This window comes from Myodes glareolus, chromosome 8 (genome assembly GCF_982192425.1).
Source record: "Myodes glareolus chromosome 8, mMyoGla1.1, whole genome shotgun sequence".
Classification (NCBI taxonomy): domain Eukaryota; kingdom Metazoa; phylum Chordata; class Mammalia; order Rodentia; family Cricetidae; genus Myodes; species Myodes glareolus.
Window position 1 is genome coordinate 76140530 of NC_142033.1, and position 21397 is coordinate 76161926.

The 21397-nt window shown below is 47.9% G+C and overlaps 2 protein-coding genes across 4 annotated transcripts in view; both read right to left on the minus strand.

The window, feature by feature from the left end:
* Positions 1-2265: 2265 nt before the first annotated feature.
* Mrps24 (mitochondrial ribosomal protein S24) lies at positions 2266-6545 on the minus strand. Its single transcript, XM_048450045.3, has 4 exons — positions 6457-6545; positions 6319-6387; positions 6127-6238; positions 2266-2663 (listed from the first exon to the last, which is right to left on the minus strand). The coding sequence occupies exons 1-4, from the start codon at positions 6493-6495 to the stop codon at positions 2380-2382; spliced, it is 504 nt and encodes a 167-aa protein (XP_048306002.1). The 5' UTR covers positions 6496-6545; the 3' UTR covers positions 2266-2379.
* Positions 6546-14182: 7637 nt separating this feature from the next.
* Urgcp (upregulator of cell proliferation) overlaps positions 14183-21397 on the minus strand; it is a 28795-nt gene continuing 21580 nt past the window's right edge. For all 3 annotated transcript variants that reach the window (XM_085692160.2, XM_085692161.2, XM_048450046.3), the window contains exon 6: positions 14183-17473. In XM_085692160.2, coding sequence (XP_085548286.1) covers positions 14892-17473 — 2582 coding nt within the window. In that variant the 3' untranslated portion in view covers positions 14183-14891. The remainder of the gene's footprint in view (positions 17474-21397) is intronic.

Below are 21397 nucleotides of genomic sequence, written 5' to 3' on the forward strand. Positions count from 1 at the left end.
GAGTAGAAAGGGCATAGAGGAGGAAGTAGGGGTAAGAGAAAAACTAAAAAGTATTTTTTTTTTCCTGAGACAGGGTTTCTCTGTGTTGCTTTGGAGCCTGTCCTGGAACTAGCTCTTGTAGACCAGATTGGCCTCGAACTCACAGAGATCTGCCTGCCTCTGCCTCCCAAGTGCTGGGATTAAAGGCGTGTGCCACCACCACCCAGCTAAAAGGTATTTCTTACATGTTTTGGTCAGAGGATGTGGAGAAATCAAGTTAATATTGACCAGGAAGCTTCCTCCCTGCTGGCTAGGGTTATCTAAAGAACCTGTCTCAGAAAAAGAAAAAAAAAATTGAGACAGGGTTTCTCCGTGTAGCCCTGGCTGTACTGAAACTGACTTTGTAGACCAGGCTACCCTCTGACTCAGAGATCTGCCTGCTTCTGCTTCCCAAGTGCTAGGATTGAAGGCGTGAGCTACCACTGCCTAGCCTTCAAAATACTTTTGGAAGATACAATTTATAACAACAGCCTCAATATTTGAAAATTGAATACCACACTTTGTAGTTTGTGAGCACTGAATATATCTGGGACCAGCATGCCGTGATGGCTTTCTGGAAAACTAACGGGAGAAATTTCTTTCCTTTGGTGAAAATATGGACACATCCATGTGCTCACATTTCCATCAGTCTATCTGTTCTGTTCATTCTGACTTTCAGATAAGCCTGGACAAGACCCAACAGCCTGAAGCTTCCTCCCACCTCTGCATCTCCCCAGCTTTTATTGGTCCTTGGAGTACAGCTCTGCAAGCGCTTCTTGGAGCCTTGAATGGTCAAGTGGCTGTAAAGCTCTTGTTCACTCCCACCCAAGAAAGACCTGCTTTCCACATCTCCCTCTAACAATTCTCTTAAGTTACTTAGCATCTTGAAAGCAGATAAAATGGACACATTTGCTTTCTCCAGGAGGGAATGATGCTTCAGATAGACAGTGGGAGTAAGGGCATCCCAGAGCCAGGCATGGTGGCACACACCTTTAATCCCAGTGCTAGGTGAGGCAGAGGCAGGACCTGTTGGTTCAAGGCCAGCCAGGACTATATAGTTGAAATCCTGTCTCAAAAACAAAATTAGGGGCTGAAGAGATGACTCAGCGGTTAAGAGCATTGGCTGTCCTTCCAGAGGACCTAGGTTCAATTCCCAGCACCCTATGAGCACATGACAGCTCACAACTGTAACTCCAGTTCTAGGGGATCTGATACCTTCATACCAATGCACATAAAAGTTAATTAAAATAATAAAATTAAAAATTAAGTGTACCTTCAGGCTAGTACATAACCCTGTAGGTTACTGTTGCCGCACTGTCAGTGCACTGGGTCCCATTCCCCAGGACACAGTTGACATCAGCTCATACTGGAAGCACACCTATTTAATATTTGACTTAACGTTTAGTAGACTTACCCAGAACTTAAGTTTCCTTAAGGTCCAAAAGAAAAAGGCTCCAGAACTAGAGCCTTCTAAGTATTAAAAGTAGAGCCTTTTAAGGGTTTGGAGGTTTTGCCCCCACTGTAGAAATCTGTAACTGGCCCTTTACGTCAAGTGCCTGCACAAGGATGTCTATGAAGTATATCCCTTCACCTCAAGTTCCCTGCAAACCCTGTGCGCCTCTGAGACCCACTAAAAAAAGACAACTACAGAGATGGCTCCTTCGGCAGCTAAGAACTACTGCAGAGGACCCAGGTCAGTTCTCAGCACTGGTCCAGACCACTTGGATCAGGGTTCCAGTCCCACAGAGAAGACTGGAGACCAAAATAAAGAGATGACAGGAGTCAAAAGCTGGGTCAGGAGAGCTACCAGCAACACAGCTCTTCACACCCCTCACTCGGGGAAGCAGCAGACAGACAGTAAAGAGCATCTGACAGGACCAGAGCCCAGGTATCTCAGGCTCCCCCTCAGCAAGACTCACCTTGGAATGGCAAATGCAGCATCTGGGTCTGGAACATCTGACCACATATCTAGGTGGGAAATGCCAAGTACCAATTCCCACACTACAGGCCCTGGCACCAGTCCATAGCTGGCACCACCCCGGCTGAGGGACAAAACGCCTACATCCCAACATCAAGACCTCCAGGCAGTCTCCAGCCCAGGCTAGACCCCAACACAGCACCCACGCTGGGCAGCTCAGTCATGTGATTCCAGCTCCTAGAATATCCAATGTTTTCCTCTCACATGAACACACAGACACACCGATCCACATATAACTAAAAGTAAAATCTTTAAAAGAGACAGAGAGGGACATTAGCAGGGTCTTTATTCAACAGCAGCTTAGAGTTGATGCCGCCATCCCGAGATCTATTTCACTTTTCTGGATCGTTGCAGATTCCAGCTTGATTAAGAGATAGCGCCTTTCATATGTACTTGTACACGACCTTGGAGGGCACAGTTTGAAGGTGGAGTCGTACAGGACACTTGTAAAAGTGTGACAACAGAGTCTCACTGTAGCCCACAAGGAAGTAGAATTTGTGTGCTGGCAGCTGCCTCAAGACAAGGGCACAGATGTCCACTTGGTTGGCCCGGCGCTTCAGAACGATCTGGTCAGCCAGACAACCTGGAAAGGTGCCCAGCATGAATTTTCGAAGGAAAACATCTTCCAGTGTTCTCTCTGCAGCATGATCTTCTCCATCCAGGTTACCTGGAGAGGATGCAATACAAGAGTCAGCCAGGTGCAGACTCCAGACCTGACACTCAACAGGTCTGGACACTCAGTTCCATCCCTTGCCCTAGCCATTTCCCTTTTCTTCTGAGGGAGGAAGACTAACATCTTAAAATTCAAAGCACAAGGATACCAAGATGGCTCAACAGGTAAAAACACTTGTGAAAGTCTAACAACCGGAGTTCAACCCCCAAAGCATACCTTAAGAAGCCAGATGCACTTTCAGTGTTGTAGCTGCCTTTGAGTCCCTCTACTCTCATCCATGAAGTAACCCATTAAACTCATTAGTCCACACCTCCCCACAAAAACAGGTGCAATCACACACATCTGTAAGCCCAGCACTCTTACAGCAATATGACAGGTGGAGACAGGAGCTCAACAAACAGACGCCTGGAGTACAAACCACAGCAGACAGACACCCTGCCACTGATCCACATGGCAGCTTCTCCGATTAGCTCTATATCCCTCCATCTCTCTCTCGCTCTCTCTAAACCCTTCCTCCACTCTGTCAAACTCTGGACAATTATGTTACATTTTCAGGGCCTGACCCATTCTCATAACACATGGTAAGTCATGTAGTTTCTCTTAGGCTAGGGAGGTTACACTGACTGGCCAGTGAGTAATGCTTGGCCATGCGCGTAGTTCTTTCACAGACAAAAAAAATGACACTGGAATTCAAGAATTAATAGTACAGTTAATTAGCTGGACCTTGAGTCATAGGAAATGCATGCAGAAAGTCCATTGCTGCAGGGAGCTGTCTACTAAAGTTGCTTCAAGCTCTGACCCTGAATCAGCAAAACGCTGGGGAAATGACCTCATGCATTTGTCTCTAGGGGCAACCAGCCTGCTATGAATTTGTTCTGGAGTCTAAAGTTAGCTGTCTATGTAAAAGGTTATCTTTGTGACTGAGACTCCTATGTCAGCCTGAGTAATGCAAAATATCCTAATATTATTTCTATTCATCAGAATTATACAGATTAAGCAGAAATCATCTTCCTGACCATCCACAGCTGTATGTACGCCCAACAGATGGAATATATACATGCGATAAACATACAAGCAGTGGGAAAACACCCAGAACAGTTCTTAGGGAAGAAATGAAGTTGTACATGAGAAAAATTACAGACAAGAGCAACAGGTTTCCACAACCAGTGACCCATGAACTTCACCAGGTGAGGCTCCCCAAAAGGAAGTTATACGTCTGGTGGGTCGACTTGTTAAATACTAGCTGTCATCTGCTGTGTACACCCACGGCAGCTCTCAGCATCTGGGTACCCGCAGCCATGCAGTATAGTTTCAGAGACTCTGACCTCAGGGGCTCAAAGGTGTATCTTACCTCTTCTCTTGGGATGGAAGGGGCTCGGCACTAAACCCAAGAAACTGTATTTTAAATGTTTTACATGTGCATCCTATTGAACGTTAATTCAAGACAAGAATGCACATGCTGAACAAACACACTCTCATTAGTTCACAACAGTTATGTGCTATCTACACCATCACACATTGAGCTAGTGAGTTCTGAGCCACTGCCCCCAGTGGTCATTCACAGCAAGCTTTGTACAAGCCTCTAGTTACAACATTTTTATCAACAGATTAAAACATAACTAATTTTATGTGTCCTTCTATTTAAAGGCACTGCTAATATATATGGTTCACTCTTTAATACTGAGCTCCGATAACTCAGGCCCAAGTAAAGTTTATCTAACAAACATTTTCTCCACAAGGCATGCCAGTCGACTACAGCTCACGGGAACACTAGACAGCATTTCAGGGTCAAAGTGTCATATCCCCAACATAAGGCACAGTAGTGTTTGAAATATGGCTCCAGACCAAAGGGGTACATTTAACCACATAAGCTTGTTCTACCTCATCTGGGAACCCACAGGTCAGCCTCGCTCTGCCACTCCCAGGTGACCTTGGATGACTTTGAGGTTACAGATGAATTTTAATCTGAGGAGCCGAGCAGACAGCTCACCAGGGGTATAGACTACTGTACTACCATGAGGACCTGAGTTCAGATCCCCAGAGCTCACGCACAGGTTACCTCAACAGTGCGACCCAGCAGCTGTAATCCCCATGCTCCTACTGAGACAGAGGGCAGAAGCAGGAAAATCCCCAGAAGCATGCGAACTAGTCTAGCACACACAGGTGCTGACAACAAAGAAACCTGTCTCAAACACGATGAAGGTAAGCACTGGTCTGAGATGTCTTGACTTTCACATACATGCAGCATCATACATGTACACCTGAACTCACACATGAACATGTACAAACACAGGTATAGACATTTTACATAGGAATACCATATATACAGATTATTAAATATGCACACAAGGATCGGGAGTTGAAACTCCAGTATCTAAAAATTAAATAAATCGGCTGATGATAGGGTGCATACACACAGCACCGAGAAAAATGAGGCAGAGTATGGGAGTTCCAGGCCAGCCTGAGGCGCACTGCCTGACTCACGTAAAGATGGTTCTGCAGGTAACGATCCCTGGGACCCATATGGTTGAAGGAGAGAACTGACTGTGACAAATTGCACACACACACACATACACACAGCATGCATACAGAAATGTAAATGAATAAAGAAAAGCAGGAGGAGAGGGTGAGAAAATAGACGTCTGCAAACACGGGTGAGTAACGAAGACCGAGTGTGATACGACTGTGCAGAGTCTGTGCTTTGCATTATTAGGGCTCTCTCTTCCCAGGTCTAGGATTCTGCGCAGACTCCACTACCTCTTCGCCTCTGAGTTCTTTCACATCTCTATAAGTAATGTCAAATCTTATTTGTAGGCATGCAAATACTGCGTCCTCTGGAGGCTCAATGGAGACCTGAACTCTCACTGAACAAGGAATGCCCAAATTCCTTTCAGCATCCTAGTCTGTGGGTCACGCTGTAATGCGTGCAGGTGTGCTCCTCGATGGCCATGTGAAGGAAACCAGGGATTACAGCCAATGCGTCCTCTGTCGCTCTCCATTTCCATTTATTTATTTGATACCTATTTTTTTTTTTTTTGGCAAGACAGCAGCTCTTTCGAGACCGACTGGCTAGTGACTCCAAGGACGGCCTGTGTCCATCATCCTCGCACCCCTGAGCTGTGATCACAGACCCATCAGTTTTACATTGAGGAGCCAGGGCGGGTCCTCATGCGCGAGCGACAGTGCGTTTTACTAATCTCCACTCACTTTTCCAGCCCCATAACTAGATGTCTTTTACTTTTATTTTATTTAACTATATTTTTTCTTGCGACAAGGTCTCACTACGTAACCCTGGCTAATCCCGAGTGATCCCGAGTGCTGGAATTAAAGGCGTTCGCCATCACGCCCGACCCCCTTAACCAAAAATTCAGATCTTTGCCTTAAATAACAGGTTAATGTGTCACCCGTGCCACCGTTTCAGTCAGACCGGATGGTGATCCGTCCCGGGTGCCCTCACCTGTGTGCAGCGACAGCCAGCCCTTTCTGTGCGCAATGTGGTGTGGGGCGTGCGCCTCCTCGTAGCTCACCGGCTTGTCCCCCTTGGCCACACGGACTCGCGCCGCCCGGTTCTAGAAGCAAAGGGACGATCACGGGGCAACCGGCCCCCTCCCCCAAACCCCCAGCCGGCGGGACGGCCCGATGCACTCACCTTGGCGCAGACCGCGGAGGTGTGCAGGGCGCGCCAGGCGCAAGGCAGCTCCCAGCTGCACGCCAGCACCTGCGGAGAGACCGAGAGTGAGCGGACACCGGGCGGCGCCCCCAGCACGCCCGCCCGCAGCCCACTCACCCGCCGCCCCAGACAGCTGACGGACACGGACGCCGCCATGTTGGACCGGCGCAGAGCGGGACGCGCCAACGCGCAGCCGCGGGAAGGAGGTGCCGAGGGGCAAGAACCAATAGGAGAAACTCGGGCGGGGGCGGAGCGAGGCGTGGCGGGGGCGAAGGAGAGGGTGTGGCGTGGGCGGGTCGGGGTGCCACTCGCTAGTCTGCTGAATTTTAAGTGCGAGAATTTAATGCTATAAAACATGAGGTTTTAACTCTCAAGGAGCAGGTGATAGGCGGCGAGGCTTCCGTGCTCCCACCCGAGCCAGCGTTTTTGCCTGCAACCCCAGCATCAGCCTCCCTTGACCTGGAAATACAGTCGTCTGAGCAGATCCCTGAGAAAAGGTTGCTGGGCAGACTCCTAATCTTTTAAAATGAGGGGAAAGAGAGGCATTATATTGAGGGTGCGTCTCAGCGGCAGAGCCAGACAAGGAAGACAGTTTTTAAAGGGCAAGGAGATTTATGAGGATGTGGCTGGACCTGCTAATGCTCAAACTAGAGGGGTACAAAGGTAATTGGTATCCAGAAATTATTAAAGGAAGGGGGGGGGCAGATAGCACCGTGGATATTTTATTTTAGAACTCACTGTTCTAAAGTAAGTACATGGATGGACTCTGCTGTCTCACTCTCATTATATAACAAAATCTACTAAGAATGGCAAGCGCCTTCAGAAGCGAACGCCTTTTAAACAGCACCTTCAAGGCATCCTTTCCAGCCGGGCTTAGTGATATATGCCTTTAATCCCAGCACTCAAGAGGCAGAAGTCAGCAAATCTCTGAATTGGAGGTCAGTCTGATCTACAGAGAAAAATCCTGTCTAAAAAAAGAAAAAAAGGCACCTTTCCTTTATTTCAGATAAATGCTCAGGAAACGAGCCGAGTGTGCATGAATCACTCTTATCCAAAACTTTACATTTTTAAGCTTATGCGCCATGACTTTTGGCTAACCATACCCAAATAAATGTCTACTGTTTTTCCTTCTTACCTAGGACTTTAAAATGGGAGTGGCCGTGAGCACTTTTAATCTTACGGCTTGGAAGGCAGAAGCAGATGAATTCATTACGAGTTCAAGGCTGGTCTACATATGGAGTTCCAGGCCACCAGGGCTACACAGAAAGACCCTGTCTCAAAACTAACCTAAAAAAGCAGATTGGGAATGCACTCCTCTGATAGTACTTATGACTAAGCCAATTCCTGTAACAATATGTCCAGGTTCTCTGTTCAGGAAGGGCACTGCTTTGGAAATAACTCTGATGCTACCTTGCCTCTTGTAGGTAGGCAATGGTTTTCAAGACATGGTCTCCTGTAGCCCATACTTGTCTGGAACTCAATGTGTACCAGAAGCTAACCTTGAGTTCCTAATCCTCTTGCATCTGCCTTCCAACTCCTGAGGTATGTACCACTTTGTTTGGCCACAGGTAATAAATCTTTCTCTACTCTTATATCTTGGCTATATTTATTTTGACTTTGCACTCGCTAAGAGGCAAACATGTTACATTTGTACAGTTAAACCTGGGTTCCATTACGTAGAAATGGAACATCTCACCCATAAGGGCTAGTGAGATGGCTCAGCTGATAAGGCACTTGCTTCCCAAGCCTGTTGCTCTGAGTTCTATTCCCAGAGCCTTTGTAAAAGTTGGAAGGATCAGAGGACCCCCCTGTGGTGGTATGAATGAGAATGGCCCCATTAGGTTCCAATCACCAGGAAGTGGAATTGTTGGGGAAGGATTAAAAGGTGTGGCCTCATTGTGTCACTTAGGATGGGCTTAGAAGTTTCAAAAGCCCCACTAGCTCCCACCCCAGGCTACAACTTGGGGATCAGATGTAAGTTCTTAGCTACTTCTCCAGCACAGTGTCTGTAGCTGTCTGCCTGTGTGTTGCCATCACCATGATGATAAATGCTTCTGAAACTGCAAGCCAGCTCCCAGTTAAGTGCTTTCTTTTGTAAGAGTTGCCTTGGTCATGATGTCTCTTCACAGTAATAGAACAGAAACTAAGACACTCCCCCACAAAGCTTCACATGCCCCTTGAGTTAGCACACACATGCACGCACGCAATACATGCACGCACATACATGCACACATATATAAATAAAAATTTAAAAAAATAACCACTTCTTTGAGCTGTTAGGATGAGGAAGGTTTTTAATAGTCAGGCTTGGTGGCTTACTCCTACAGTCCCAGCACTTGGGAGGCTGAAACAGGACTGCATTGAGTTCAAGGCTATTCTCGTGTATAAACAGGAGCGCATTTAATGACTGGCAGCTGGAATTGGGTCTGTCTGCCTGAACTGTGTGAAACTGCCAACATTTGACTGTTTGGGATATGCCTGGGTCAACTGGTGGGATACGCACACCTGTGTTTCCTGAGGGAAAAAGATTGGACCTGGACCTCTCAGGTGGGAAATAGATGGTTAGTGCCCACAATGACAGCGAGGCAAATGTAGAGCGACCAGTCCATCGGCTCCCGTCTGTTTTGAGGGTTAAAGTTTCTTTGACCACTGAAACTGGGTCCTTCATCTGGACCTCACTGGGAGTATTTTATTCTTGATGTTTTTTAGACTGCAGCCTCCAGCTGTCTTAGCTATTGGATAATGGACTTACAGGGGCGTGGCCTTTTCTCAGCTATTGGATAATGGACTTACAGGGGCGTGGCCTTTTCTCAGCTATTGGATAATGGACTTACAGGGGCGTGGCCTTTTCTCAGCTATTGGATAATTGACTTACAGGGGCGTGGCCTTTTTCCATATCCAGTCACTTGCAAACGTAAAATCTTGCAGTTTTTCCTAAATAATTCTTAGATGTTTTCCTTTTTAAAGTTTGCATAAAGTGTGAGGATTTTTAGTTTGACAAATTATATAAATTTGCTCCAACATCGAGTGAGAGATGGTATCCAGCATCTGAACTGCCCAGATCCAAACTTGAACCCACTTCTTCGCTGTATAATGTGAGCAAGGACGACCTCCCTCTGTCCAGGCTTCCTCATGTGTAAAATGGGGTCAGTAATGGTTACTGTGGACTGGGGGTGGCGCTCAGTGGTACAGCACATGTGTAAGGCTTTGGGCTCCCTCCCCAGCACTTGAAAATAAATGGGAAAGGGGTTGGAGAAATGGCGCAGCAGTTAAGAGCACTGGCTGCTCTTCAGAGGACCTGGACTCAATTCCCAGCACCCATATGGCTGCTCACAATTGTGTAATTCCACCTCCTGAGGATCTGGCACCTTCACACAAGATATACATACAGGCAAAACCTCGATGCACATAAAATAGAAAAAAATTAAAAAATAGAAAAAAATAAAACCAGGAAAACTAATACCATATTCCCACAGAGACGTTAAGTGTCCTGAGTCTGGCTGACTAGTTGGGCCTTTGGTTTCTTTTGTTTTTGTTCTCTTTGGCCTCTGAAGACGAGAGAGAGCAGAGCCTTGGGCTACCCTTGAGTCTCATAAAAGTGAAGTCATAAACTCCACTGAGGTGGGGCTAGCTACATGAGCAGGGCATGACTACTGCTTGGCTTCTGTGTCCCCTCCAAACAGTTAAATGTGTTCTATTGAAGAACCATCGTGCTGGGGCGGCTTCCTCCATCACTCCTCACTATAGTAACCAAACCTCTGCAGAGCTCACCAACTCAGCCAGTCTAGCTTGGCAGCTTGCTCCAGGGGTCCTGTCTTTTCCTTTTGTCTTGTTGTTGTTGTATGAGACGTGAAGCTCTAACTGACCTACAGAAGCAATCTGCCTCGGCATTATGCATCACCTCGCCAGGCCCATCTCCCTCCCTTAAGCAATGGAATGACAAGCTTTTCTGAGGATTGTAGGCCTTCCAGTTCTCATCATCACGCACAGCCAACACTTTACCTACTGGGTCATTTCCCCAGCCCAACCAGTGGAAATTTCATTTTTAACATTGGTGTGTGCAGGTGCTGTGGAAGCCAGAACATGTAGGATCCCCTGGAGCTAGGGAGTTGTGAGCTGCCTGGTGTGGATGCTACAAGTGCAGGTCCTCTGGGAGAGAAGAAAGCACACTTAAGCGCTGAGCCATCGCCCCAGCTCCAGGCGGGGACTTTCTAAGGGAGCTATTTCTTCTACAGCATGCACTTGTGTTAATGCACTCTGCTCCTCCCAGACATCATGCTGAAGTAGTATCTCCAGGCTTTACCGATGAGACAGTGGAGGCTCCAGATTCACACAGTAGCCAGGTGCAGGCCTTGTTCAGAACCTGCGTTCTTGCTGTATCTGGGATTCCTGAATCACTTTGGTACAGTGAAAATTCAGAACCAAGCTAGTATGAGGGGGTGACCCCAGCCTTTGGGGCTAGGTGAGTGGCTGCTGGGTACGGAACAGCCTCTGTTAGGAGCGATCCCCACATGAATGGCCACAATACCTCCCCAGGCTGAAGGCCAAGCTGGAGGGATGCATTGCTTTCTCTGATATGAGTTCTTGTTCTTCGCATGACAGCCAGCGGTCTACGCGCTCAGAAGACAGAACCACCAGCCTCATCTCCGTGAGAAAGCAGGCGCAGGTGCTTTTGGAAATCCCCGCAGAGATGACAGCTTGCAGTGGAGTTGTGAACTAGTTTGGAACGATGATTATGTGTGTGATTATTGCCTGCATGCATGTATTTGTGCCTGGTGCTGGGTGGGAGGCCAGAAAAGGGCATCAGTTATGATCCACCATGTAAGTGCTGGAACAGAACTCGGGTTCTCTGCAGCAGCAAGCACTCCCGACCACAGAGCCATCTCTCCAGCCCAAGAACTGGTGTCTTAACTCATCTTTTTGGGAGGATGCCCCAAACAGCTATCTGCAGACCTTTCTGAGGGAAAGATTGTGGCACTTTTCTGCCCAGTCCACTGGGTGGAGGAAGGCCCTAGCTGCAGTCCAGGTGTCTTAAAAACGATCTGTCTGTCCCTGCATAAGCAATAGTGTTCAAAGGCTGAGCTATGGGGTGACTTTGTGCAAGAGCAACAATCCAGCCAAGAACACAAGGAGTTGTTAGAGTCCAGGAAGGTGTTTTTCTCACTTTCCTTGGAGCCCGATCTGGTCTCTAGTTCATGGTCATTTCACTTTGGCCTCCCAAATGCACCATGCAATCCAGCCAGTGCTGCTCTGTACCACCTAGTGAAGTCAGTTCAGAGGGGCTGATGCTCACTTTGTAAACCTGCTTCCTGGTAATTCCTCTTACCCAGTCAGTAAACAAGAACTCCGGCGCTTTTCCTGAGAAGTCAACCACTGAAGCCCACAAGCTAAAGCAGAAAGCAGCACCACAGGAAGCCTGTGCAGCCTCCTACCTCACCCTTCCTGTGGAGGCTCAGGGAAACCAGGCCAAGTATATGGCTCAGCACACACTACACTTAACTTCAGCTCCAGGGCCCCGAGAATGCTCTCTTGACATCGGAGCCAAGGGCAATAGGAAGGCTGAACAACCTGCTGCCAAAGTCCTGGAAATCCTCTCCTAGGTCTTGGGCTAGAAACGTTAGCCCTCAAAATAGGCATGGTGAGCAGAGAAGTGACTTCCTGGAAGTCACCCAGCTCAGGCTGACCTCTTCTGTTCTGATGGTCTCGGCTTGACTAACAGTCACAGAATTCTTCTAACATGTCCTGCTTGCAGGGGAGCCTCCAGAATGTCTCACCGAGACTAGTTTGTTGTCCAGGTTTGACACATAAAGCAGATGGGTCCTGATGATATATGGAGTAACTTTATTAATAAGTTTAATGTTATTTAGCCTTTTTTGTTTTGTTTTGAGACAGGGTCCAGAGCTCACTATATAGACCAGACTGACCTTGAACTTACAGGGATCTACCTGCCTCTGCCTTTTGAGTAATCGAGGTATTTTTAGATAGGGTCTCACCAGGTAGCCCAAGCTGGTCTTGAACTCTCCTCTTTCCTCAGTTTCCCAAATGCTCAGAATACAGATATGTAGCCCCATACCCTGTCCCTTTGAAACTCTAATGAAAGTTATAAAACTAAAAACTCTCTGCATATATATAAATCTTAGGAATCCAGTTGAATTTTATTTCTGGGCTATGGGCAGACTTCATGTATAAAACACCTTTTATGTTCCTGAAGATGGGGGGGGGGGTCTTGCTGTATAAACCTTTATGTTCTTGGAGATGGGAGTCTTGCTGTATAACCCAGACTGACCCTGAGCTTTGAAAATCCTTGTCTCCCAAACACTAGCACCCCAGCTATGCACCAATAATCCCAGCTAAAGAATCTTTTTCTCAACTGTCATGAATCCTGACTTCCTTGTCTCAGATTTTAGGAACAATATGACACCATCTTTAAGGATACTGGTTGAAATTCAACAACTTTGAACTTGTAAGTGTGAGACTCTGACTCGGCAATGGTGGTGGAGCACGCCTTTAATTCCAGCACTCGGGAGGCAGAGGCAGGCAGACCTCGGTGAGTTCGAGGCCAGCCTGGTCTACAGAGTGAGTTCCAGGACAGCCAGAGCTGTTACACCGAGAAACCCTGTCTTGAAAAAAGAAGAAAAGAAAGAGTGGGACTCTGAAGGTGAAAGCCGTAGCTTTATTGTTAGATGTGTGATGAGCAGGGGAGGTAACCTGGCATGGCATGTGTGGAGGTCAGCAGACAGCTTTATGGAGTGGCTTCTCCTTCCAGTTTTATGTGCGTTCCGGGGATTGAATTCAAGTTGCATGCTTTGTCGCAAGTGTTTGTGCCCACTGAGCTACCGCACAGGCCCTCTGTACAAAACGATTCTGAGAGGTATTTCCTGTGCATAAGTGTAAATTTGGAGCTAGGAATGCTGGGTGAAATTCCTGCAGTGCAGGGAGGTGCCAGGGAAGTTTCTGTGACTCTGGTAGGAAAGGTGGGGGGGATGTTTTTGTTGTTTTTATTATTGCTTATTGATTGGTTTTTGTTTGTTTTGTTTGTTTGTAGCCCTGGCTGTCCTGGAACTCGCTCTGTAGACCAGACTGGCCTCAAACACACAGAGATCACCTGCCTCTGCCTCCTAAGTACCGGGATTAAAAGTGTGCACCACCATGCCCTGCCGGCGGAAGTGAATCTTAAGGTAAAAAAAGGTTTGTTACTTCCAACTGAATCAGCACAGTACGGTCATCTTAATGCTCTGGGCAGGTCGAGTCCCCTTTTCCTAACCGGGTCTGACAGCAGGTTTGCCACGGTTCGGGATGGCTTCCCTCTGCCCACATGTCCAGACCTACCACCGGATCAAGGGACACAGGGGAGGCTCTCAGGCCACTGCCTGACTTCTGACAAGAAACAAGCAAAAGGAAACCCCAAAGCCTCAGCAACAAGGCACAGTTAAGCAGAAACTCCTAGGCCTGAGATGTAGGGGAGTGGGGCTCTGAAACGCAGCGGAGTACCGGCTGATTCCAGCTGAAGAATCAGAGAGGACGAGCTTCAGGCCGTTCCTCACCAAGCACCTGTCTCACAGGATGGCTACTTTGCTGCGGAGAGAGGTCAGAATGCTGGGGAGGGTTTAGGTCCTCCGTACTCATGTCTGCCATGCAGGGACGGCAGTCTGGGACTTCCTACTGTCAACCACATATGGGGCAGGGACCAAAGTGCTGAAAAGTTACTATGAGGCATTATCCCCAGGCAACAGCCTGCTCCCAGACCCCTCCTCAGGCAAAGGTTGTCCTGAGCACAAGGACAATGAAGGCACAGAGAGGCAAAACCTACACGCTACTATCATTGGAGCATTCATTCAACTCATTAGTTCAACAAACATTTATTAAGCGCCTATGTGTGCCAGGTCCTAGGGACCCAGAGCTGCATGGTGCTTAGGTCCTGCCCTCAAGCAGCTCACAGTCGAGGGGCAGACAGTAAACACACAAGTGACAATGTGCCAGGAAGTGTTGAGGAGAAAGTGTGACAAAGTGCTGGAGCACAAAAGGGTGACTGACAAACACTTCCTGGGCAAGGGTCAGGGAGCGCTTCACACACCAGTAAGCTCAGTGCCATGGCAGTGCCTTGCACTTCGGTGCCACATCACCGAAACCTTGAAGGCTGGTCCACAAAGGACCGGTGGACTGAATGGAAGCAAAGCCTCTTTTGCTTCTTCAGAACAACCCGCAACATCCCTGTCTGCGACTAAGTCCCTGCTGTGACTAAGGGAGCTGTTCCCTAACTTCAGGGACCAGTGAAGGAGCAGCTACCCAGAGGGCCAACTTCCAGGAGCCTCGACATGGGTTAGGGACAGAGAACGCCACTGCTTTGATCACCCCGCCCTGGGCCTCTATTCTCAATATTTCTGAGCCAGTCTGAGACTGCTTCTTAACACTGTGAAGAGGACCTTAACTCCTGTCTGTCACTAGTGTTCCTTCTCAGGTGCAGCAAGCACCAGCCAACCCTCAGGTGCCAAGCCAGCCTTGCTGGCTGCTGGCCCAACAGACCACAGCAGGAGGCCCTACCCTCACGACATTCACAGCCTCCGCACCAGCTCGATGAGCTGCTGAATGTTTTGGTTTTGGTTGGACAAGCCATTCCTGATGTTTTCTAGCAGGCATCTCTTCAATTCAAAAATGGCCTCACTGTAGCCCAGGCTCACAGTGGCCATGGGTGGTGCTCCATGCCACAGGGCTGGGATGTGCCAGACGTGCTGCCTCTCTGCCAGGCCTGCCAGTGTCCGGAAGCTGCTACCCTGCTTCTCCATGTGGGTAGCAGCCCTGCCCAGGTCGCTGGGCGGATCCAGGAGCTGCCTCCTGTCTCTCGGCTTGGGGCTGGGGACAGAGAGGTCATGAAGGTTCTGGTAGACAAACTGATAGTTGGGCATGTGCCCTGTCTTTTCTAGCCTTAGAAAAGCATGAAGAATAGCTGGCGGAATGTCCTTCATGTCAGCTAAACTGACCACAGTGACATTGCTTAGCCCCATTAGCAGCGTGGCCAAGGAAGCCTCCAGTTCGAACCTGTCTCCAGCAGAGGGCAAGGCCCCACTGATCAAACCCCCAGAGTCTATTACCAGGATTTGGTCACAGCCCAAGTCCTGGCTGAAGCCCTCAGCTACAGGGAGGAGCTGCATGAAGGATCCCCGAGGACTACAGCTCCTCCCTGTGACAAACCGCAGGCCAAACATGGTGTTAAGGAGTGTAGATTTCCCTGTGCCTGGCACCCCCAGGGCAGAGAGAACCACTAGTCGAGATCTCCTGTCTAGGCGGACATGCAGCTCCTTGAGAAGCCCAGTGACCCAGCGAACAGGGATGCTCAGGGTGGCCCCATCGACCAGCTCCAGAGGGAGCCCACCCAGCAGCAGTTCCACAGCCAAGCCCGGAAAGTGGGCAAAACGCCTCTGGCTAGCGGGCAGCCTCCCGGCCTCTACCAGGCAGCTCTCGGCCTCATAGAACTGCCCCATCTCCCGCAGGAAGTGCTCCACTCCCAAGGGCTCAGGCCAGAAGGGCTCATTCAAGTCTGAGGCCCCACCAAGTTTTGGTCTCAGGGTGAGAAGGGTCTCTGGAGGCTGTCTTGGCCGTGGCGAGCCTAGTCGAGCTAGCCCCCACTCCATCCACCTCAGGAAGTACTGCCTCTCACCCAGGGAGGGGCTGCTTATCCCCAGAATGAACTCCTGCACCCCTGAGGTGGGCTCCTGGCCATTCTGCTGCACACGGAGCTCCAGGACCCGCCGTCTCAGCTCAGCCCGGTGCTTCTCTGGGGGCTCTGAGACCCACTGGAGCTGGCAGAACTCCCTTTCGACTTGGGCTGCCTTCCTTGCAGGGTCCCCCTGCAGCCTCAGCTCATCTCTCTTGTAGGCATCCACATCCTTGATCTTCCTGATAATCTTCTCCATCCGGTCCTTTGCCTTCTGACACTCCTCAAAGTCCTCATCGACTCTGAGGCCTAACTTCCGTGCCGCATGTGCCATGTCCTCCACAGACAGCCTCCTGCAGGGAGAGCGTGCCACGCTGCATATAATTGCTCGAATCCGCCTCACAAAGCTCTCGTTGTCGGTGCTGCTGACCTTCACAAGGACATGAGAGTGGTCTATCTTCAACACGGGGATCAGCCTGTTCAGGAAGCGCAGGTTTGTGTTCCGCTTCCCTCGGTAGGGACTCAGAATGAAGTAGTACTTTGTGGTTGACTCCTTCATGGAGTACAGCAGCTTGTATTCCTTCTTACTGATGTTGTCAGTCAAAATAAACACAGCGGAGGAAACTTCTGTCAAGAGCTTGAACTGCAGCCAGTGAGACCCAATGTCACCTCTCAAGTTCAGAAAGGCCATAGGCTCTGGGAAAACATCCAGGTCCTCCTTACCACTGGGGAAAAACCAGGAGATTTCTACCAACCCATCCGCAATCTCTCGAGGATTAGTGCCTAAATTGAGGTCCCGATGCCAGAAGCAGTCCCACTGCCGGCGAGCCGGGCTGAGGATGGCATTGAGCAGTTGGGACTTGGAGTTGCTGCTGACATCCATGCGCACGAAGGCAAAGGTGGGCACCCTGGACAGGACCACGCTGTCTTCTCGAAAACTCCCAAGGCCCCGTGGGGGCTGGAAACAGCACGTCCGCACAACGCCCCGCAGGGCCCAGAGAAGAAAAGTGTGGTAGTGGTTTTCTGAATCAGGCAGTACAAGCGGGAGCGCAAACTGGCAGAGGGACATCTTCAGCAGGACCTCCTGCTGCAGAAAGGTGTCTGCAGACAGCAGGAGGGCACAGAGGAGGTCCAGTGGGTTCACAGGAGTGTCAGGCACGGGCAGCTCAGAAAAGGAGTAGATGTCATCAGCGGTGTCCTCAGCCGGGTCCCAGTACATCATCTCCTCCTCCATCTGGCTCGCCTTCTCTGCAGGCCAGGCATCTGGAGGCAGATCCAGCACCATAGTGGTGTTCCTGGCTTCAGAATTCAGGGCCTGCAGCTTCCTGAGGAAATGCCAGGGAAGGTCCTTGGGAGCCTGAGGAGCCCAGTTCTTCATGCTGTCAAAGCTGATCTGCAGGGAGTCCTGGAGGGTGAGCTTCTGTGCCTGGTACGTCTCCAGTCCCAACAAGGACAGCATTTCCTGAAGCCTGCTTCTCTCCACTGTAGGAAAAAGAAGTAAAAATGTTTAGCCTTTATTTTCAAGTCAGGGCCAGGGCCAAGGTAGAGCTGGAGAAAAGCCTAGCAGGAAGGAGTTGGAGAGGACATTCCTCAGAACAGGATTCAGGCCCAGGGGGCCCAGGCTTTGCTGGACTGACCTAAGATTGGGGTAGAAAGTAAAATCCTCCATCAATTGTGCCACCTAACTAAAACATATAAGACACTAACTGTAGGAAGGAAGATGGGCTGGCAAGATGACTCCATGGTTAGAAGTACACACTGCTCTTCCAGAGCAGAGCACAAGACCAGAGTTCATTTCTCAGGACCCTCTCCTCAGGTAGCTCACTCTACTCGTGACTCCAACTCCAGAGATCCTGCAGCCTCTGCAGGCAACGACATCCACATCCACATACCCAGACTCATAACTAAAACGAATCTACAGTCAGGCATTGTGATACATGCTTTTAACTCCAGTACCAGGGAAGCAGAGGCAGGTAGATCTCCTACAAATTCCAGGCTAGCCTGGTCTTCACAGAGCATTCCAGGCCAGCCATGGTCACACAGAAAGACCCTATCTTAAAGAAAAGAAAAGAGAGAGAGAAAAAAAATAAAGAAACAGAAAGAGAGGATAAGGAGGGAGAAAGGAAGGGAGAGGAAAGGAAGGGAGGAAGGGAGGGAGGGAGGGAGGGAGGGAGGGAGGGAGGGAGGGAGGGAGGGAGGGAGGGAGGAAGAACCAGGAAACTGAGGAGTTACATTTAAGACTTAAGAGTTCGTATTGGGGGCTGGAGAGATGGCTAAGTGGTTAAGAGCGTTGCCTGCTCTTCCAAAGGTCCCAAGTTCAATTCCCAGCAACCACATGGTGGCTCACAAACATCCGTAATGAGGTCTGGCGCCCTCTTCTGGCCTGCAGGCACACACGCAGACAGAATACTGTATACTATATATATATAAGAGTTCGTGTTAATGCAGTGACTCTTAGCTGTTCTAGGTGTCTGCAATATTTAACTCTGAGCTCAAACCTAAGTAGTTAGAATGAGCAGACATGTTACTTAGGTGCTGAGCTCCACTTCTCAGTCCTCAGACCAGCTACAAAGGTATCTACCCCCATGCTCGAGTCCAGCAAGGAATCTGGGGGCGTGGTGGAACACGCCTGGAACTCCAGAAGCTCAAACATCTGGACTAATGCAATTCAAGACCAGCACGGGATACACAGCAAAAGCCTGCCTCAAGACCAGGAGGAAAAAAACGTCACCAGGAAATTCCCATGAGAGCACAACCTCTAATCACACTCTGGGTTGTTTGGTAAATATTTTCTTGTTTTTTGTTTAATTTTTGTTAATAAACTAGAGACTATTAAAAGGAAAACAGACCCTTGTTCAGTACCCCTTTGCAAACTCAAGACCAGTAATGCCGGGTTCTGGTTTGTGTTATGATTTCGGATTTTTGTGGTGCTGAAGATGGGGAGCCTTCTGCATGCCAGGCAAATGCTCTACCATTAAGTTACACCTCCAACTTTATTCATACATCAAGATATATAAACATATACATATGTTTATATACATAAACATATATATAAACATAAACATATATATATATTTAAATTCTTATTCTTGTTTTATTTTTGTTTTCAAACAGGTTGTTCTATGTAGTCCTAGTACTCCTGGATCTCACTACGTAGCCCTCACTAAACTTAATCTATGCACACCAGGATGGTCTCAAAATTATACATCCACTTGAGCACTGGGATTAGGTGTGCACAGTACCGCACCCAATGAGTACTGATATTCTAAGACAGTCTCATTATATATGTTTGCTGTGGGATAAAGCTTTTATACATTGTAAAATTTTTCACTCATATTGGTTTAATAAAACATTGATTGGCCAGTAGCCAGGCAGGAAGTATAGGCAGGGCAGCCAGACTAAGAGAATTCTGGGAAGAGAAAAGGCAGAGATGCAGTCACCACCCAGACGCAGAGGAAGTTGAGACTGCATTACTGAGAAAAGGTACCAAGCCACATGGCTAAACATAAGTAAGAATTACAGGTTATTTATTTATTTATTTATTTATTTATTTATTTATTTACTTATTTATTTATTTATTGTTTTTCAAGACAGGGTTTCTCTGTACTTTTGGAGCCTGTCCTGGAACTAGCTCTTGTAGACCAGGCTGGTCTTGAACTCATAGAGATCCACCTGCCTCTGCCTCCCAAGTGTTGGGATCAAAGGTGTGTGCCACCACTGTCTGGCTAGAATTATGGGTTAAGTTGTAAGAGCTAATTAATAATAAGCCTGAGCTAATAAGTCAAACAGTTTATAATTAATATAAGTCTCTGTATTGTTTCTTTGGGACTAAATGGCTGCGGGACACATTCTTGTCTCAAAACTGTTATGAGTGTACATGTAAACTATCACTCCCTGTATAATTACTTGGGTTTTGGTGACTATGAAGGATATTTTGGTTATCAACTTTACTACATCTGAAATTTAACTAAAACCAAAAAAACGGAGGGCACACCTGAAAGAATTTTTTGCTTAATTTTAAATGGGAAAATCCACTTCTAATCTGGATCTTTATGGGTTTGAGGTGGTAAGACACACCTTTAATCCAGATCTCTTAAGGTGGGAAGACCAACCTCCAATCTGGACCAAATCTTCTACTGGAAGCCTATATAGGGACACGAAAGGAGGAAGTTTCTGCTGTTTGCCTGCTGTTCTCACCCTACTAGCAAGTCCATTTCTTCACTTGCATTAGAATTACTTCTTTGGGATTCTGGCATATACTGAAGACTGAGACATCCAGCCTTATGGATTGACCAACTACTGGTCAATCTTTGGACCATCTGTTCATAGGCAGCCAGTGTCGGATTAGCTGGACCACAGCCTACAAGCCATTCTAATAAATCCTTTTTCTTTATATAATTATAATATTTAATATTAATATATAATTTATGTAAAGGTTCATTCTGTAAGTTCTGTTACTCTAGAGAACCCTGACTAATGCAGTGACAATAAGACATCTGGTGTTGACTGATGCCTGGTGGACACTGAATGTCACCCTGTATAATGCAAACTTTACAAGTTAATGATCATAAAATTTCTAACTGTATCCAGATCTTGGCCTGGCAACTTACCAATGTTCATACCCAATGTAAGTGGTTCACTTCTTATTTATTTATGTATTTGCAGTACTGAAATGGAACCAACATGCTAGGCAATATTTCACCACTGAGCTATATTCCTAGCTCTTTTTCTTATTCTTTAACGAAGAAGGTGGGGAGGAGGGGATGGTGTTCCCCAGTCTTGTCTCAAATCTGTGAATAGATTCAATCTTTCTGCATCTACCTTGGGACTACAGGCATATAATACCATCAGTGTCCAATAACATTGATTTTAAGGCTCAGACTTCTAAACTTATTTGTACAGGTGAGCTATGGCACATGTCTAGAGGTGAGAGAAAAACCTATAGGAGTCCTGGGGATCAAACTTTGGTCATCAGGCTTGGTAGTTAGCACTTTTACCTCTGAGCCATCTTGCCAGCTCAGGGCTCTGAGTTCTACAGCAATATGGCTGAAGGATCACTTGAGAAGTTATGAGGGGAGGGGGTGGACGCTGTAAATTTGTTTTAAAGACAGAACAACCAGCTGGGAATATGGCTCAGCAGATAAACCACTGCCTCCAAACCTGCTGACCTGGTAATATGGCTCAGCAGATAAACCACTGCCTCCAAACCTGCTGACCTGAGTTTGATTCCTGGTATCCACATGGCAGAAGGAGAAAACAGATCCTCAAATTTTAATTTTAAAAAAGATTTATTTTTCTTTTATGTATATGTGTATTTTGACTGTGTATTATATGCATGCAGTACCCAAAGAGGCCAGAAGAGGGCATCAGATCCTTCTGGAACTGGAGTAACAGAGAGCTATTAGC